The sequence below is a fragment of the Schistocerca cancellata genome, chromosome 2, assembly GCF_023864275.1.
Source record: "Schistocerca cancellata isolate TAMUIC-IGC-003103 chromosome 2, iqSchCanc2.1, whole genome shotgun sequence".
NCBI classification, from domain to species: Eukaryota; Metazoa; Arthropoda; class Insecta; order Orthoptera; family Acrididae; genus Schistocerca; species Schistocerca cancellata.
In genome coordinates, this window is record NC_064627.1 from 741508702 (window position 1) to 741529306 (window position 20605).

Below are 20605 nucleotides of genomic sequence, written 5' to 3' on the forward strand. Positions count from 1 at the left end.
CACAAATACTTTCAGAAAAGACTTCCTGACACTTAAATCTATACTCAATGTTACCAAATTTCTCTTCAGAAACACTTTCCTTGCCATTGCTAATGTACATTTTGTATCCTTTCTACTCCATCATCAGTTATTTTGCTCCCCAGATGTTGTTGTTGTTGTTGTTGTGGTCTTCAGTCCTAAGACTGGTTTGATGCAGCTCTCCATGCTACTCTATCTTGTGCAAGCTTCTTCATTTCCCAGTACCTACTGCAACCTACATCCTTCTGAATCTGCTTAGTGTATTCATCTCTTGATCTCCCTCTACGATTTTTGCCCTCCACGCTGCACTCCAATGCTAAATTTGTGATCCCCTGATGCCTCAGAACATGTCCCACCATCCGATCCCTTCTTCTTGCAAGTTGTGCCACAAACCCCTCTTCTCCCCAATCCTATTCAATACCTCCTCATCAGTTATGTGATCTACCCATCTAATCTTCAGCATTCTTCTGTAGCACCACATTTCGAAAGCTTCCAGTCTCTTCTTGTCCAAACTATTTATCGTCCATGTTTCACTTCCATACATGGCTACACTCCATACAAATACTTTCAGAAACAACTTCCTGACACTTAAATCTATACTCGATGTTAACAAATTTTTCTTCTTCAGAAACACTTTACTTGCCATTGCCAGTCTACATTTTATATCCTCTCTACTTCGACCATCATCAGTTATTTTGCTCCCCAAATAGCAAAACTTCTTTACTACTTTAAGTGTCTCAATTCCCTCAGCATCACCCGACTTAATTCGACTACATTCCATTATCCTCGTTTTGCTTTTGTTGATGTTCATCTTATATCCTCCTTTCAAGACACTGTCCATTCTGCTCAACTCCTCTTCCAAGTCCTTTGCTGTCTCTGACAGAATTACAATGTCATCGGCAAACCTCAAAGTTTTCATTTCTTCTCCATGGATTTTAATACCTACTCCGAATTTTTCTTTTGTTTCCTTTACTGCTTGCTCAATATACAGATTGAATAACATCGGGGAGAGGCTACAACCCTGTCTCACTCCCTTCCCAACCACTGCTTCCCTTTCATGCCCCTTGGCTGGTATAACTTCCATCTGCTTTTGTACAAATTGTAAATAGCCTTTCGCTCCCTGTATTTTACCCCTGCTACCTTTAGAATTTGAAAGAGAGTATTCCAGTCAACATTATCAAAAGCTTTCTCTAAGTCTACAAATGCTAGAAACATAGGTTTGCCTTTCCTTAATATTTCTTCTAAGATAAGTCGTTAGGTCAGTATTGCCTCACGTGTTCCAACATTTCTACGGAATCCAAAATGATCTTCCCCAAGGTCGGCTTCTACCAGTTTTTCCATTCGTCTGTAAAGAATTCGTGTTAGTATTTTGCAGCTGTGACTTATTAAACTGATAGTTCGGTAATTTTCACATCTGTCAACACCTGCTTTCTTTGGGATTGGAATTATTATATTCTTCTTGAAGTCTGAGGGTATTTCGCCTGTCTCATACATCTTGCTCACCAGATGGTAGAGTTTTGTCAGGACTGGCTCTCCCAAAGCTTTCAGTAGTTCTAATGGAATGTTGTCTACTCCTGAGGCCTTGTTTCGACTTAGGTCTTTCAGTACTCTGTTAAACTCTTCACGCAGTATTGTATCTCCCATTTCATCTTCATCTACATCCTCCTCCATTTCCATAATATTGTCCTCAAGTACATTGCTCTTGTACAGACCCTCTATATACTCCTTCCACCTTTCTGCTTTCCCTTCTTTGCTTAGAACTGGGTTTCCATCTGAGGTCTTGATATTCAAACAAGTGGCTCTCTTTTCTCCAAAGGTCTCTTTAATTTTCCTGTAGGCAATATCTATCTTGCCCCTAGTGAGATAAGCCTCTACATCCTTACATTTGTCCTCTAGTCATCCCTGCTTAGCCATTTTTGAGACGTTTGTATTCCTTTTTGCCTGCTTCATTTACTGCATTTTTATATTTTCTCCATTCATCAATTAAATTCAATATTTCTTCTGTTACCCAAGGATTTCTACTAGCCCTCGTCTTTTTACCTATTTGATCCTCTGCTGCCTTCACTACTTCATCCCTCAGAGCTACCCAATCTTCTTCTACTGTATTTCTTTCCCCCATTTGTAACAATTGTTCCCTCATGCTCTCCCTGAAACTCTGTACAACCTCTGATTAGTCAGTTTATCCAGGTCCCATCTCCTTAAATTTTCACCATTTTGCAGTTTCTTCAGTTTTAATCTACAGTTCATAACCAATAGATTGTGGTCAGAGTCCACATCTGCCCCTGGAAATGTCTTACAATTTAAAACCTGGTTCCTAAATCTCTGTCTTACCATTATATAATCTATCTGATACCTTCTAGTATCTCCAGGATTCTTCCATGTATATGACCTTCTTTTATGATTCTTGAACCAAGTGTTAGCTATGGTTAAGTTATGCTCCGTGCAAAATTATACCAGACAGCTTCCTCTTTCATTTCTTACCCCCAATCCATATTCACCTACTATATTTCCTTCTCTCCCTTTTCCTACTCTCGAATTCCAGTCACCCAAGACTATTAAATTTTCATCTCCCTTCACTACCTGAATAATTTCTTTTATTTCATCATACATTTCATCAATTTCTTCATCATCTGCAGAGCTAGCTGGCATATAAACTTGTACTACTGTAGTAGGCATGGGCTTCGTGTCTATCTTGGCCACAATAATGCGTTCACTAAGCTGTTTGTAGTAGCTTACCCGCACTCCTATTTTTTTATTCATTATTAAACCTACTCCTGCATTACCCCAGATAGCAAAACTCATCTACTACTTTAAGTGTCTAATTTCCTAATCTAATTCCCTGAGCATCACCTGATTTAATTTGGCTACATTCCATTATCCTCGTTCTGGTTTTGTGATGTTCATCTTACATCTTCCTTTCAAGATACTGTCCATTCCGTTCAACTGCTCTTCCAGGTCCTCCTCTGTCTCTGACACAATTACAATGTCATCAGCAAATATCAAAGTTTTTATTTCTTCTCCATGGATTTTAATTCCTACTCCAAATTTTTCTTTTGTTTCCTTTACTGCTTGCTCAATATACAGATCGAATAATGTCGGGGATAGGCTACAACCCTGTCTCACTCTCCAACCACTGCTTCCCTTTCATGTATTTTATACCAGAAACCTTCAGAATTTTGAAGTGTATATTCCGTTCAACCTTGTCAAAAGCTTTCTCTGGATCTAAAAATACTATCAAGGCAAGTTTGACTTTCTACAGCCCAACTTCTAACACAAGTCATAGGATCATTATTGCTTCAGGTTTTCCTACATTTCTCTGGAACCCAAACTAATCTTCCCTGAGGTTTTCTATGAATAATTATTGTCAGTAGTTTGCAACCATGGCTTCTTAAACTGATTTTAGATAAGACTCACATTGCTCAACACCTGCCTTCTTTGGTATTGGAAGTTAAACATCCTTCTTGAAGTCTGAGGGTGTTTTGCCTATCTAACATATCTTGCATACTAGGTGGAATAGTTTTGTAATGGTATGTTCTCCCAAGGATTTCAATAATTATGGGAGAATGTTCACAACTACAAGTGCCTTGTTTCAGAGCCCTGTCAAATTCTCCTCACAGTATCTTATCTTCCATCTTGTGTTCATCTACTTCCTCTCTTCCCTTTCCGTAATATTGTCTCCAAGTTTGTTTTCCTTGTACAGCCCTTCCGTACATTCTTCCAACTTTCTCGCTTTCCTTCTTTGCTTCATTCTGGCTTGCTATTTCAACACTTAATATTCACACAGGTACTTCTCTGTTCTCCAAAGGTTTCTTAATTTTCTTACAGGCAGCAGCTACCTTTCCTCTAGTCATGATTGTTTCTACAACTATCTATTTCTCATCTTAGCCATTCCTGTTTTAGCACTTGGCACTTTTTGCCAATCTAATTTTTAGACATCAGTATTCTCTTTTGCCTCCTGCATTTACTGTGTTTATATAGTTCTCCTTTTGTCAATTAAATTCAGCATCCTTTGTGTAAGCCGGTCAATAGCTGCCTAGTGCTCCTTTTACAACTTGCAACAACCTCTGTTTCTTCAACTTATCCAGATTCCATTTCCTTAATTTCCTACAGTTCTGTAGTTTCTCCAGTTTTAATCTGAAGTTCTACATCTATACTCTACAAACCACCATGAGATGCATGGCAGAGGGTATGTCCCATTGTATCAGTTATTAGGGTTTCTTCCCATTTCATTCCCATATGGAGAGCAGGAAGAATGATTGTTTGAATGCCTCTATGTGTGTTGAAATTATTTAATCTTATCCTCAAGATCCCTGCGTGGGCGATACATAGGGGATTGTTGTATAATCCAAGGGTTATCATTTAAAGCAGGTTCTTGAAACTTGGTTAATACAATTTCTTGGGATAGTTTACTTCTATCTTCAAGAGCCTTCTAGTTCAATTCCTTCAGTATCTGTGTGACACTCTCTCATGAGTCAAACAAACTTGCGACTGTTCATGCTGCCTTGCTCTGTATATATTCAATAGCCCCTGTTGGTCCTATTTGATACAGGTCCCACATACTTGAGCAGCTTTCTAGAACCAGCAGCACAAGGGATTTCTAAGCAATCTCCTTTGTAGATTGATTGCACTTTCCAGCATTCTACCAATAAACCAAACCTACCACCTGCTTTACCCACAACTAAGCCTATGTGATCATTCCATTTCATATCTCTACAAAGAGTTACACCCAGGTATTTGTATGATTTGACCAATTCCAGCAGTGACTCATTGATTTTGTGGTCATAGGATACATTTTTTAATTTTGTAAAGTGCACAGTTTTACATTTCTAGCAAGTTGCCACTCTTTGCACCACTTTGAAATCTTATCAAGATCTGACTGAATATTTATACAGCTTCTTTCAGATAATACCTTGTTATAGGTTATTGCATCATCTGCAAAAAAAGTCTGAGGTTACTATTAATATTGTCTTGCAAGGTAATTAACAGTCCGATGCTGGTGCTGGATAACACAGATCCACTAGGTAGTGTTTCTGTGCCTACATCTCCACTCCTGCAGTGTAATTTACCCCCTTTCGTCTATCCCCCCAACTCGGGCTTTCGCAACAGGCAATAGTGTGTTTGCTTCCACAACAGCAACACCTTAGCTACAGAGGAGCAATGAGATTCATTGAATTTTTCTCAATGTAATGTCTCTTTGTGTTTTACAATCAGACAAATGAAGGACTCTGGATCTCTTCGATCCAGTACCAGCATTTACGTTCTAGTCTTCCTCGTTTCTTTACAATGGTTTATTTTTATTTTGAGATTGAATGCTCACCCAATGGACACAGTCGAGATAAAAGCCTTCATTGGACTTCTATACATACATAGCTGGAGTGCACAAGGTGAGAAGGAAAGGTCTTTACTATTTATACAATTCCAAGGGGCTCAGAATTGAGATATTTCGGTCGACCATGAATGAGTACAGCTTTCGTTTTTCTGTTATAAGCTCTGCAATTTGATGATAGGCAGTCATGTAGTGAACACAGAGTAGTGGACTGCCTGGCGCCAATACGAGATTTATTTCAAAAGTTTGTTAAGAACTGCCAATCTTGTTGCATAGTAGACCAAAACGCCACCATTGACGACAAACTCGAGGCCTTCAGAGGACATTGCTCTTTTATCCAACACACACTGTCGAAGCTGGAAAAATGTGGAATAAAGATATTTGCTGCAGTTGATCCCAAACTGTTTTATACATGCAACATGGAGATCTATGCTGGCAGACAGCCAGATGGGCCGTTTCAGCTTAGTAATAAAAGCAGTGATGTGGTTGAACATTTGGTGGCCCCTCTCACTAATTCAGGATGCAATTTCTGTGCTAACAACTGGTTCAGCAATGTAAATTTGCTCCGTGATTTGTCAGAGAAGCACCGGCTGTCATATGTTGGAACCATGAAAAACAAAAAGAAAGGCAGATCCTGAAGGAAATGAAGGATGTGAAAACCAGGGCTGCAAATTGTAGCATATTTTCTTAGAGAAAAGAAGGTACGATCATTTCTTACGGTTCCTTACGTACTACAAAATAAATATAACAAAAAAAATTGTTTTATTAATCTCAAGTATGCAGTATGACACTGAAATTGACGAAAACACAGAAGATAAAAGAAAACTTAGAAGGTGCACAACTTTGCTTCCACTATTTTTTCCCCAACATTTGAGGCTTTAATGAAAGAAACTGGTTACACATGTATCATTCAAAGTATTTTCCATCACTGGCCACTACTTTCTCCCATCTTTCAGGCAGTGTACAAATCCCGCATCAAAAACACTGTTCATCTTTTGAAGCGACAAATCAATCCAATTTTTGACTTCTTCATGAGATCACGGGGCAGGACTTCCCATTTTAACATTTCCAAGTACATGTTAACCTGTTTCGCTATGTGGGGTTGAGCGTTGTCGTGCTGCAAAATCACTTTATCATACCTCTCACTGTACTGCGGCTGTTTGTCTTGTGATGCTCTGCTCAAATGCATTAATTACATTTGATAACGAGCACCTGTGACTGTTTCAATTGGTTTTAACACCTCATAGTACATTATGCTGAGCTGGTCCCACCAAATGCAGAGCATGATCTTGGAGCCGTGAATATTTGGTTTGGCCATCAACATGGAAGCATGGCCAGGATATCCACATTATTTTTTGCATTTAGGGTTATCATAATGAACCCATTTTTTGTCCCTGGTTACAATGGGATGCAGAAATCCCTTCCATTTTTGCCTCTGAAGCAACTGTTGACAAACACACGAACGCCATTCAATGTCTCTTCATTTCAGCTCACACGGGACCCAAGTTCCTTCTTTCTGAATCATGCCCATAGCCTTGAGACATTTTGAAATGGCTTGATGTGTCACTCCCACTAATTGTGCCAATTCTTCTTTAGTTTGACACGAGTCTTTACTCAGAAATGTATCCAATTCTGCATCTTCGAAAACATTCTCTCTTCCACCACTATACCGGTCTACGATGTTAAAATCACCATTCTTGAAGCGTTGAAACCACTCGAAACATGTTCTTTCGCTAATAGCGTCCTTACCATATGTACTTGAGAGCATTCAATGAGACTCAGCCGCTGTTTTCTTCATACTGAAACAAAACAGTAACACCTCCCACAGATGATGAGAATTAGGCTCGTAAACTGGCATTTTCAATTAAGAACAACTTTATGATGCAGACACAAATCGACTAATGTTTGAATGAGGTGGCATCTATAATCAAGTGTTTGCCAATTCAGGTTTTTCATCAGCTCTGTGATGCTCTCCCATGGGTCAAATAAGCTTGTGACTATGTATGCACTGCTCTTCTTTTGTATACATTCAATATCCCCTGATAGTCCTATGTGATATGGATCCCACTCAATTTAGCACCATTCTAAGATGGGTTTCCTGAGTAGTGTGTAAGTAATATCCTTTGAAGACTACCAGTATCTTACCCACAAACTGAAGAGTGCCACCTGCTTCACATATGACTGAGCCTATGTGACCATTATGTTTCATGTCCCTGCAAACTGATAAGCTCAGGTATTTGTATGGGCTGACTAATTCCAATGGTAATTCATTGACACTTATAGGATATTACATTTTTTTTTAAATTTTGTGAAGTGTACAATTTCACATTTCTGAATATTTAAAGTGAGCTGCATTTCTTTGAAATCTTACTAAGATCTGCCTGAGTATCTGAGCAGCTTTATTTATTTATTTTTCAGACACTGCTTCATTACAGACAACAGCATAATCTACGAAAAGTCTAAGGTTACTATTCATATTGTCTGCAAGGCAATTAATGTCAAAAAGGGTCCCAACACTTCTCTGGGGCACTTTGGAAGCTACTTCGGCATCTGCTGATGATTCTTCACTCAAGTTAACTTGTGGCATCCTCCCTATGAAGAAATTTTCAGTCCAGTCAAATTTTGTTTGATAGCCCATCTGACTGAACTTTCATAATTAAGCAATGGTGTGGTACCAGGACAAACGTTTTTTGAAGATCAAGCAGTAGTAGATCTACCTCACTGCCTTGATTATGACTTTCAGGATGTTATATGAGGAAAGAGCAACTTGTGTTTTGTATGAATGTTGTTCCCAGGACCCACACAGGTTGGCATGGAGGTCCCTCTTGAGATCCTTCATTATGTTTCAGGTCAGAATGTGTTCTAAGATTGTACAACAGATGGATGTCAAAGATATTTGATGGTGGTTTTGTGGATCACTTTTACTACCCTTTGCTATAACTAGCTCCTCACCTGGCCGTGAAGCCCAAAGAGATGGCTACTGGCCGCCTTGTCATCCTTTGCCATGCAGGTGTGGTATGGAGGCGCATGTGGTCAGCACACTACTTTCCAGACCGTGGAGCAGCTAATCTTTGGTCAAGTAGTTCCTCAATTGGCATCATGAAGATGAGTGCATCCCATACCACTCCTTTCGCCAAGGAAAAATCCTTGGCAGTACCAGGAATCGAACCCGGTTTTTTGCAAGATAGCCACCTATGCTGACTGCTTAGCTACACAGGCATAGCTGTAAGGAGACGATCAAGAAGTTTTCGTTTTAGGGAGTTGCTGCAGCATATATGCACCACAGCATGACTCCAATGCAGGTATATAAGCACATGTTGGCAGGGGATTAGTGTGGCATTCATGTCTTTCTGACATGTGTGCAATAAATATGGTAACATGAACTACAGTGATGTTATTACCAAATGCGTCCAAACAGAAACAACATGCTGTTATTCTTTTCATGGCTGCCAAAGGGCAAATGCTGGTTGGAATCCATCAGAGAATGAAGAATGTGTACAGGGTACCATGTCTGTCAAAAACCACTGTTGGGGAATGGTGCACAATGGTGTACTGCTGCTTCATGATAACACACATCCCCCTACCACAAAACTCGTAATGCAGAAGTTACGCCAACTCAAGTGGGAGACACTCAAGCACCCATCCTACAATCCTGATCTCACCCAGTATGATTATCATGCCTTTTGTCCCTTAAAAAAGGCCTTGAAGGGTCAACAGTTTCTTTCAGGAGAGCATGTGCATCAGGCAGTTAACAAACTTCTTTATGCAGCAGAACACAGTAGTTTACAAAACAGATATCTTCAACCTGATGCATTGGTGAGATGACTGCCTCATTGTTCATGACAATTTTGCCAGATTGGCGTATTGATTATGGACTGCATGGCCTTCGAATGGAAACTTCTAGATCACCCCTTATATTTTCAAACTATTGAGTACAGTTTTTTACGTGCCACACAATGGAAAACTATACAGGTAAAGCATACTCAGAATGAGAAATTGAAAAATAAATAGCCAACTCTAGTGATTATTTTGCATTACTGTCTGTATCTTGTGAATCTCATCTGAAATGAATTAGATTCCCCATAAAGCATTTTCTAACTTAAATTATTCACTAAGAAACTACCTTCTGCAGCCATATTTTTCAACGTGAAAAGTATAATCTGCTTTTATTAATGTATCTACACATCCTTCATGACTACTAAAATACATTAATGTTCTGTAACTTTGACCACGTTGCTAATATAATGACTACCTTTTTCTCTTATAATTTCTTGAACTGCAGAGAAACCTGGTTTTGTTTCATCTTTTGCCTGGGCCAAATCATCAGCAATTTTCTTTCCAACTGCAAATGCATTGTTCATTGTAGATAGAATAACACCTACAGGACCAGATCCCACCCAGCCAGCAGCATATAATCCTGAAACACAGTTCCACAAATAAAGTTACTTTCTCATAGTCTTTAGTCCATCAGAATTAATTTTATCCACTCATTCGTAATGTTTATGAAACCTTTCATAAAGAAGAGCCTTAAGGGACGTGGAACAAGCGAATTATACATTAAGATGCAAAACCATCTGTTGTAAACTACTTCTTTAAAGAATAATAACAACAAATTATGACTTGTGCTAATACACTCACAATGACAATTATGGAAATTACTTCTTGCGTACTTAATACGTGTATACTTTAGAGGAGAAAAAGCTAATTTGTGTATGTTTGGGGGGGGGGGGGGGGGGCAGACACTGCTCCTCTTCTTATGTTACTCATTTTCTATTTATATCCAGTACTTCAACTTATGCATTTATGTAACTTTACACAGACCACTATGAGATGTTTAAATACTGGCAAGTGTTTGTATTAACCATTAGATTTATGCATAATTTACAATTTACCAGTCCAAATGTTATGGTAAATTGTAGGAGCAGCTAAGGAGGTCATTATTTTACCTTTTTTTAAAATTTATATTATCAGAAGTAGTACAATTTACATCATCCCACAGAAGAGATGCATAATCTTTTACAGAAATCATTTTTACTGTTAGCAACATGGATGTGAATTGCACAGGTCATTTTAAATTTACTCATACTATTACTCATAAATACCAATGGGGAATTTAAATACTGGCAAAACTGTAGGTTCCTGAAGGGGCTTCTGCAAGATGTTCAGTTATCAACTTTACACAATATTCTTATTGTTACCTGATGCGATTCAAATTTCAGCAGCAATATGAATAAGTCAAATAATAACCATAACATTCTAAATTGAACTGTCTGAATCTACAGTATATGACAATAATAAAATGAGACACAATATCTCACATGAACACTAATTGTCAAGGTACACATAACCTATAATGACATACACAACTTGATTTCACCTCACCTGATTTAACAAAGCCAGATGTGTTTTGTATATGTCCACGTTTATCATCAAAAGGAATCCCAGAATCTGCAGATGTACTGTAGTAACCAACACTACGTAGTACAAGGCCACATTCAATGGTTTCAGTTTGTGAAGTAGGTTGTGCTTTATGTCCACCATCAATCAGTTCGTTTACTGCCAATTCAACACTCTTCACATGTCCACCAGTGCCACCTCCGGCAAAAGCCTGAGGGGATCGTAGGAACATTAACTCAAACACATGATCTGAATTACCCTGTTGCAACTGTATCTCCAGTGCAGATTTGCAAAGCAATTCGGTGAGTCTTCTTCGAGGTCGCTCTAGTCCTGCATGATAAAGCACACATGAAAATTTATACATGCATGCACTTGTACATGCACATACTGAAGCGAGATAAGTGTGTATAAAATTCACAACATATTAATGATAGACCTTGAGGAACACTTCACCATAGGGTTAATTGCGATTCCATGACCTGAGCACAAGGGCAGGATCTCTGTTGTAAATACAATACCCTCAAGGTGGATGAACTTCAAGATATGTGGATAATATGGTCATTCAGATTTATTTATACAGACAGCACAAAAACAGTACAGTTTTGGCAAAAAGGTCTGCAGGGTAATAGCAAAGAAGACCTGTCTGTCTCTTCAGACCTGCCACGTAAGACACTAGATACTGAAATCCTTAAGAGCTCTGAGGCGCCCACGTATGGCTATGAGATAAGTTTCTCACTGAATGAGTAACACTTGGAACAGTCCCTTTGAAGACACTTCTCTCCAGAGAATACACTGCAATTCTGAACCTAAAATACCATTCAGAAAGGAAGAGAAACTGGAAGTGGTATTCACGGATGTTGAATTATCGGGTAGTACTGAAGGCATATTAAAATTAAATAAACAGAGTGCTATGTATCACAGACAAATAGTGTGGGCCTACTCTTAGCCCTAATGCCATGTAGATAATCCTTCCTGTGGAAAGAATAACTTTGTAACAAAAAGAACTGTATGAAATGCCTCTCTCATGTACGTTGGCAAAGGGCTTTCCTGTGTCAAGAATTTCAGTATTTCAACATAAATCCTGAATTCATCCACATTTAACAGCAGTTATGGAGCTTAATTACCTGTTCAGTTTATTCCTTCTCTTTTATTGGTGTCGCGACAATGATCTAAACACATGTAGAGGGAAGACTTGAAAATTAAGTCTGATTTCTTCAGCAGGAGTTTAACTTACATATGATTCACCTTTTCCTGAAATATTTGAAGCTTTTGTTACCATATGCTACAGATAACTTCTCCTGGAGTTATGGTATACTAGAATCATTTGCCCTCCATTCCTTTTCTACTATGGATGGTACATGTAAAAAAAGGATTGCCCAAATTGGATTAAGTTGGAGGTAGTAATATCTCTTGATTCATATGCTTATGAGGGTTCTCAGACTGTACCCCTCTAACTGTAACAAAATTCCTTTCATTTTAGTCATTTTTCATTATGTGAGATGTAAGTAGAAGGAAGTAATATTTCTTGATCCATATTGGAATGTGAACGTTCAGGATTTTGAGAATAAGGAAAACAGTAATTAAGCTGTTCCTTAAGTCTCCTCTATCTTTCCTATTAATACAACTTGATAACAGTGACAGACCAACGAACAACACTGAAGAATTGGTCTAATGAGAATTTTCAGTGACCTCCTTTGAGAGTAATCACACTTTCTTACAATTTCTTTCATTAATCTCAGCTTGCATCTGCTGTTCCTACTGCCAAATTTTATGTTGTCATTCCTCTTTAAAACATTCTGGACAGATACTCCTAGAGACTTGACAATGCTGACCAAGCATTGGATACAAGGGTAATCCCAAAAGTAAGGTCTCCTATTTTTTATAAGTACATAGACCTGTTTATTTCTATAATGGTTTACATCAGTTTACAGCTTGAACATTTAGCTATTTTTCGACATAATCACCATTTCTATCGATGCATTTTTGTAGATGCTGTGGCAGTTTTTGTATGCCCATCTCGTACCAGCTTGCTGCGATGCTGTTCAGAAAGTTATGAACCTCTTCTTTCACCTCGTCATTGGAGCTGAATCGCTTTCCGGCCAAATGTTCTTTTAACCTAGGGAACAGGTGATAGGCACTGGGTGCCAAGTCAGGACTATAGGGTGAGTGGGTGGGTGGATGGGTGATTATGTTCCACTGAAACTGTTGCAGGAGAGTAATGGTTTGCCGAGCGATCTGTGGGCGAGTGTTGTCATGGAGAATGTGTACACCCTTGCTCAACATTCCTCTTCTCCGGTTCTGAATTGCCTGTTTGAGTTTTTTCAGAGTCTCACAGAACTTGTCAGCGTTAATTGTGGCCCCAGTGATTCAGCTCCAACAATGAGGTGAAAGAAGAGGTTCATAACTTCCTGAACAGCATGGCAGCAAGCTGGTATGACATGGGCATACAAAAACTGCCATAGCATCTACAAAAATGCATCAACAGAAATGGTGATTATGTCAAAAAATAGCTAAATGTTCAAGCCGTAAACTGATGTAAACCATTGTAGAAATAAACAGTTCTATGTACTTATAAAAAAATAGGAGACCTTACTTTTGGGATTACCCTCGTATATTTGTACCTAGGAAAAAAAGTTAGGATGGGAGTGACACTCCATGATGTACAGTTTCTGTGTACTGTGGCTAACGCATGATAGGTGAAAAGTAAAACATAGTGTAGTACTAAGTGAATTGTGCATTAGGCTGTCAAAAGGAAATGTGTGAAGCATTCGCTGATTATCACAGTAGCAGCTTATTAAAATGCCTCTCACAAAACCCAAAGAAATGCTGGTCATAGGTAACATGCATTAGTTACATCACAGTTAGTATCCAGACACTCTTGGACGACACAGAAACTGAAGTTCAGGATAGCAAAGGAAAAGTGCTAAACAACATTTCAAATGTTGCTTTATAAACGAAGACGCAGGGGTACTGGCCAGTGGCGTCAAGGAACTGCTAAAATTGAACAAAGCCCTACAGCCTGACTGATTCCCTATAATACTGTATACAGAATTTATGACAGAGTTATCCCCCCCCTTCCTTTAACCATAATATACTGTAGAGCACCTGAACAAAAAGATCTGTGTCAGTAGTTGGTGGAAAAACAGGTCAAATATATCTACAAGCAGTGTAGCAGAAGAGACTGACAAACTGTTGTCCAGTATCAGTTATATTTGTTTATTTTAGGGTATTATAACATATTCTGAGCTCGAACGTAATGAGATATCTTTAGCAGAACGACCTTCATGGCAACCCAAAGAGATTCTAAAAACACTGATCATTGCAAAACCCAACTAAACGAATGTACGATCATAAGGGGTATCAAAAGAAATATGTGACTGGATTGAGGCTTTCATGATAGGATGAGCGCAGCATGTTATCTTTGATGAAGAGTCATTGACATATGTAGATTTCACTTCAGGAGTGTCCCAGGAAAGCATGTTTGTACCCTTGGTATTCAAGTTGTATATCAATGACCTGGATGTCAATATTAACAGCAACCTCAGAGTTTTTTCACATGATCCAATTATCTATAATGATATACTATCCGAAAAAGCTGCACAAATATTAAAGCAGATCTTGATAAAATCGATAAAGGGGTGCAAATGTAAAATTGTGCATATCACAAAATGCAAAACAATAGTGTCCTCCGAGTACAAGATCAGTTAACCACTGTTGGAATCAGTCGATTGATGCAAATACCTGAGTGTAATAATTTGTGGAGACATGAAATGGAATGACCATGTATGTTCAGTTATAGGTAAATTAGGTGTAAAATTTAGTTTGTTGGTAGAATACTTGGGCAATCCAGTCAAACCTGACCTGGCATGCACTTAAATGTAGACACCAGTTGCCTGCAACAGCATTACTTACAAACTTTGAAGAAACTGTAGTAAGTGAGGAATCTAGGAATATACTACTGCTACATATGCAAAGTTCTACAGGAACTATCCAAACAAGATTAAATTAATTACAGCATTAACAGATGGCATTAAGGCAGTCATTCTTCCCACTATCCATAAGCAAATCATACAACAAGGAACCCTAATTTGTGGTAATGTGGGAAGATGGTTGGTTTGGGGAGTAAAGGGACCAAACTACAGGGTCATCAGTCCCTTTTTCCTCTTCAAATAGGTCTTGAGTTGAAAACAGTACCAAAAGGAGTTGGGAAAAGTAAAAGGCATAAAACTAATTTTGAATCGACTGAAAGAAAAAACGACAGAAGCTAACAGAAAGGAGTACATATCCTAAAAGGAAAAAGTAGTGGAAGGTATAAAAGAATACAGGAGATGGACTGGACTGGCTGAGTGCAAAAATAAAAAAGGATGAGACAACTACCCTGCAACACACTAAAATCTCAAGTCTGAAAGACAAGGCTAGAGGAACACAGATAGGGAAAAGACGAATGCCATGGCAAACAAATAGCAAAGAAAGAGTGAGGAAGAGTTAAAATGGAGGGAGGGTGAAGGCTTGGGAGAGAAGTCCAGACGCCCATCCCTAGAGTGTGTGATTTAAAAAACCCCTCTGAGCAAAATGTAAAAAAACATCAGCCATTGAGGCATTGTCTCCTAATACTGTTTGCAGTGTGGCAGGAAATTTAAAAGTCTGCCACAGAGCAGCTAAAATTGGGCAGTCCAACAAGATGTGGACAACAGTAATGTGAAAGCCACAGCAGCATTGAAGTGGGTCCTCGCAACAGAGGAAGTGACCATGTGTTAGCCAAGTATGGCCAATGTGGAGGCGGCCAAGTACAATGTAGTTCCTGCAACTGGCTCGCCTGGATTACTGCCACACATTCGTTGTCTCCTTGATAATACACACTGTATTTGGTGTACTGAGGGTGCACCATTCAGTATCCCAGATAGCGAAAACTATACAACTGAAGACCAATCAGAGATCAGTCTCCGGCAGGCCAAACTCCAGAGTTGGTTTACTGGTAGCCTGTTTGGCCAACCTGTCAGTAAGTTCATTGCCCAGGATCCCAACATGTCCTGGGGTCCAAATGAAGGTCACTGAATGTCCACTGTTGCCTAGAGTATGAAGAGACTTCTGCATAGTCAGTACCAAAGGATGACTAGGGAAGCATTGGTTAAGAGCTTGTAGGCTGCTTAAGCAGTCATTACAGATAATGATGGACTCACCCGCGCAGGAGCAGATATGCTCAAGAGCACAATAGTTGGCTACCACCTCTGCAGTGAAAACCCTGCAGCCATCCGCCATGGATTGCTGTTCAGTATGGCCAATGTGAGCGTACGCGAAGCCAACAAGACCGTTGACCATTGACCCATCTGTGTAGACTATTTCTGAGCCCTGGAACTTGCTGAGAATAGAGAAAAACTGCCAACAGAGAGCCTCAGGTGGAACTGAGCCTTTTGGGCCTAGCAATAGGTCCAGACAAAGCTGTGGCTGAGGCATGGACTATGGAGATGAACATAGGTGGACCCACTGGTAACGTGGCAGAGGAAAAGTATGAAGCGACCGGACACGGACTGCAAATGGATCCCCTGCTCTGGGCGCCGTTGCGGAAGATGGATCACCATGTTAGGTAATTTGGATAGTGAGGTGAACTATGAATGTGGGCGGTATAATTTGCAAGCAGTAGTTACTGCCTGAGCCACATGGAGGAACACCAGCTTCCATGAGGAGGCTGTTCACTGGGCTCATTTGGAAAGCTCCCATTGCAAGTTGAACTCCACAGTGGTGGATACGGTCAATCAGCCGCAGCATGGAGGGCGATGCTGAACCATACACCAGGCTCCCATAGTCAATACGGAACTGGATGAGGGCTTTGTATAGCTGCAGCGGTGTAGGGCGATCAGCACCCCAGTCAGTGTGGCTCAGGTATCGAATAATATTAAGATGCCACCAACACTTTTCCTTAAGATGACGAAGATGATGAAGCCAAGTTAAGAGGGCATCGAAGACCAGTCCCAAAAAGGGATAAGTCTCCACTACAGAAAGCAGTTGGTCATTAAGGTAAAGTTCTGGATAGGGGTGCACAGTACAATGATGACAGAAATGCATGATGCAAGTCTTGGCGGCCGAAAACTGAAAGCCGCGAGTGAGAGCCCATAACTGTGCCTTTCGTATGGCAGTTGGCGTTCAGCCACACCAATACAGGGTGTATACGCAGACAAGAAAAAAAATTCCCAGATTTTCCCCGGATTTCCCAGTTAAAGATACACTTTCTCCCAGATGAAAATATACTCTTTCCATGTTAAGTGACCATATACTTTTCCTCGGAATGAAAACTTATCAGTCCTTTGAATGGTTATGGTTTTATAAACTGGCGTAGAATTTCCCGGCCCTTAAGAAATGAAACTCAATAAAAATAATAAAACACGTTGTGGAAAGATCTTTGATGTGCAGTAACACGTACACTGCATATTTTCATGATGTAGTCAGCCAATAGCAATATTGCTATTAAGTAGCATGTACACACAAATAGGGGACAGTTAATCGTTTAAATTAATATACATAGTTTTGCTACAAGAAAAACAAAGCTATCAAATATAATATTGGTCTCGAAGTTTAATAAGCTGCAAGAGAAGCTAAGCTTTCACATTTAATGTTGATCATTTATGGGCGTGTTACACTTTAAGATACATCACACAAATGTGCCATTTGTTGCTGTTGTCTTCAGTCCTGAGACTGGTTTGATGCAGCTCTCCGTGCTACTCTATCCTGTGCAAGCTTCTTCATCTCCCAATACCTACTGCAACCTACAGCCCTCTGAATCTGCTTAGTGTATTCATCTCTTGGTCTCCCTCTATGATTTTTACCCTCCACACTGCCCTCCAATACCAAATTGGTGATCTTTTAGTCAAGTTGTGTTACAAACTTCTCTTCTCTCCAATCCTGTTCAATACCTCCTCATTAGTTATGTGATCTACCAATCTAATCTTCAGCATTCTTCTGTAGCACCACATTTCAAAAGCTTCTATTCTCTTCTTGTCCAAACTATTTATTGTCCATGTTTCACTTCCATACAAATACTTTCAGAAACGACTTCCTGACACTTAAATCTATACTCGATGTTAACAAATTTATCTTCTTCAGAAATGCTTTCCTTGCCATTGCCAGTCTACATTTTATATCCTCTCTATTGCGACCATCATCAGTTATTTTGCTTCCCAAATAGCAAAACTCCTTTACTACTTTAAGTGTCTCATTTCCTAATCTAATTCCTTCAGCATCACCTGACTTAATTCGACTACATTCCATTATCCTAAAGCCAGTAAAATTTTTAATAACGACATAAATGTCTGATCTTCTGGACTCAAAATTTTTCAAAATGGTCATCCTCAAAGAGTTGATTTTTAAATGAAAGTCAAACGCTCTGTGATTTAAGAAATTCATCGTACATTCTCACATTCAGTTCATCTTGCGTTAAATGAAATTTACTTTGAAAGTAACACTTCTCAAACAACCATTTGCAATATTTTCCCGCGACCTGTTAGAAATAGGTTCATTTCAGCAGTTGCTAGAAAGCGCCAGATATCAGGCGTCACCGCACTTGCGTAGTTATGATGACACAGGAAGCCCATATGTTCGTACATGTGAAACATTAAAAGATCTCACATTATGTCATAAAAGAAACAAGACATCAGAGGGTACTCCAAAAGCATTGGAATTTCATGAACCATACTAAAATCCATAATTCGACTCAAAGTGCAGATTCGGATGTAAATTTTCTTGGAGTAGCAGTACTGTTTTCTCATGTTTGATTCTTTATTATGGCATAATGCCATACATGCTAGAAGATGAAAACATGCACTTTTGAAATGCAGGGAACAGTTGAAACTAGCCATTGGTGTGGAATTAAACATTTCGGTTCAAATAAATTGACTGCCTCAATGGAAAAAATGCCACACAACACCTGAAAAAACTATCCACAGTGCTAGTGCAACACCTAAGAAGTGGGGTCCCTCTCCCTATCCCTCACAAACACCAACCACAACAGAACCTTCAACAAACCCCCCTCATAGCCAACAAACCTAGCCTAGCCACCCTACTCAATCTCCCCATCCCAGCACATACCCCACACAGACCAAATCTCAACTATAACCACAGTCAAATGCCACATATCGCCAGTCCCAATTCAGTCCTAAACCTCTCATCCAGATCCCTCTCTCCTCCAGAGACATCTGTTCTGTCAAAAGGCTTAACCTTTAGCCCCACGCCTAAATTCAACCACATTGCCCTGGTTAAAGATCTCCTCTCATTCACCCGGAACCTCAACTGGAAATACCACTTCACTACCCAAACACAGCCCCCAAATACTAGACCCAGTGTTGAACCCTCTCTAGAACAGTTCCGACTGCCTTCTCAAAGGGATCCTCCTCCCCTCCCCCAAAACCATCCCTTGCAGACATTTCAGGAATTCCTCACATCCAGTGTTGCCTCCCAGTCCTTCTTGAAGAACATCCGAACAACCCCCAACATCACCCCAGCTGAATCCCGTGCCATTAAGGAGCTGAAAATAGACCGCTCTATTGTCATCCTCCCGGCGGATAAAGGCTCCACAACTGTCGTACTTGACCGTGTGGAGTATGTGGCAGAAGGACTGCGTCAACTCTCCGACACCTCAACCTACAAAGCTGTTACCCAGGATCCCATTCCCTCCATCCAGACTGAGCTGCAAAAAATCCTAAGAATCCTAGGTCCCTCACAAGGCCTCACAACGGCTTCCATAGAATTACTCACTCCACCTGAGCCACGTACCCCTACCTTCTACCTATTACCCAAAATCCACAAAGAGAACCATCCTGGCCGTCCCATTGTAGCAGGCTTCAAAGCCCCAACCGAACGTATCTCAGCTCTGGTAGACCAGCACCTCCAACCTATCACCCGCAGACTCCCATCCTACATCAAAGACACAAACCATTTCCTAGAACGCCTCAAATCCATTCCCACTCCTCTCCCACCTGAAACCTTTCTTGTCACCATAGATGCTACATCCCTTTACACAAACATCCCACATACCCATGGTCTCTCTGCCCTTGAGCACTACCTCTCCCAAAGCCCACCCGAAGATCTTCCAAAAACCTCGTTCCTCATCACACTCACCAACTTCATCCTCACCCATAATTACTTCACTTTTGAAGGCCAGACCTACAAACAAATCAGGGGAACGGCCATGGGAACCAGGATGGCTCCGTCCTATGCCAACCTCTTCATGGGCCGCATGGAGGAGGCTGTCCTGAAGACCCAACAGCTGCTTCCCCTGGCCTGGTATAGGTTTATAGATGACATCTTTGTGGTCTGGACTCATGGTGAAGAAACACTCCTTAATTTCCTCCATAACCTCAACTCCTTTTCGAATCTGAATTTCACCTGGTCCTTCTCCAAAACCCAAGCCACCTTCCTGGATGTTGACCTTCATCTTGTTGAAGCTCACATCCACACCTCTGTCCATATCAAACCCACAAACAAACAACAGTACCTTCACTTTGATAGCTGCCATCCATTCCACATCAAACGCTCCCTTCCCTACAGCCTAGGTATTCGTGGCAAACGTATCTGCTCCAGTGACGAATCCCTCAACAATTACACCAATAACCTGACCAGTGCTTTCCTCTCCCGCAACTATCCTGCAGACCTTGTCCACAAACAGATCTCTCGAGCAATACATTCCTCCCCGTCCAACAACAATGTTCCTACCCCCAGACCACACAGAAGCATCCCCCTTGTCACCCAATATTATCCTGGCCTCGAAAACATCAACAAATTACTCCGCCAGGGATATGATTTTCTCAAGTCAACCCCTGAAATGAGATCATCCCTTGACAAAATTCTCCCCACACCATCCAGAGTTTCCTTTCG

The 20605-nt window shown here is 40.2% G+C and overlaps 1 protein-coding gene across 1 annotated transcript in view; it reads right to left on the reverse strand.

Moving 5' to 3' along the window:
* LOC126162542 (NADPH:adrenodoxin oxidoreductase, mitochondrial) overlaps positions 1–20605 on the reverse strand; it is a 65229-nt gene that overhangs the window by 14970 nt on the left and 29654 nt on the right. Inside the window, exons 6-7 of the mRNA XM_049919122.1 lie at positions 10727–11071; positions 9597–9761 (exon numbers count right to left, since the gene is read on the reverse strand). Of these exons, the coding sequence (XP_049775079.1) occupies positions 9597–9761; positions 10727–11071 (510 nt within the window). The remainder of the gene's footprint in view (positions 1–9596; positions 9762–10726; positions 11072–20605) is intronic.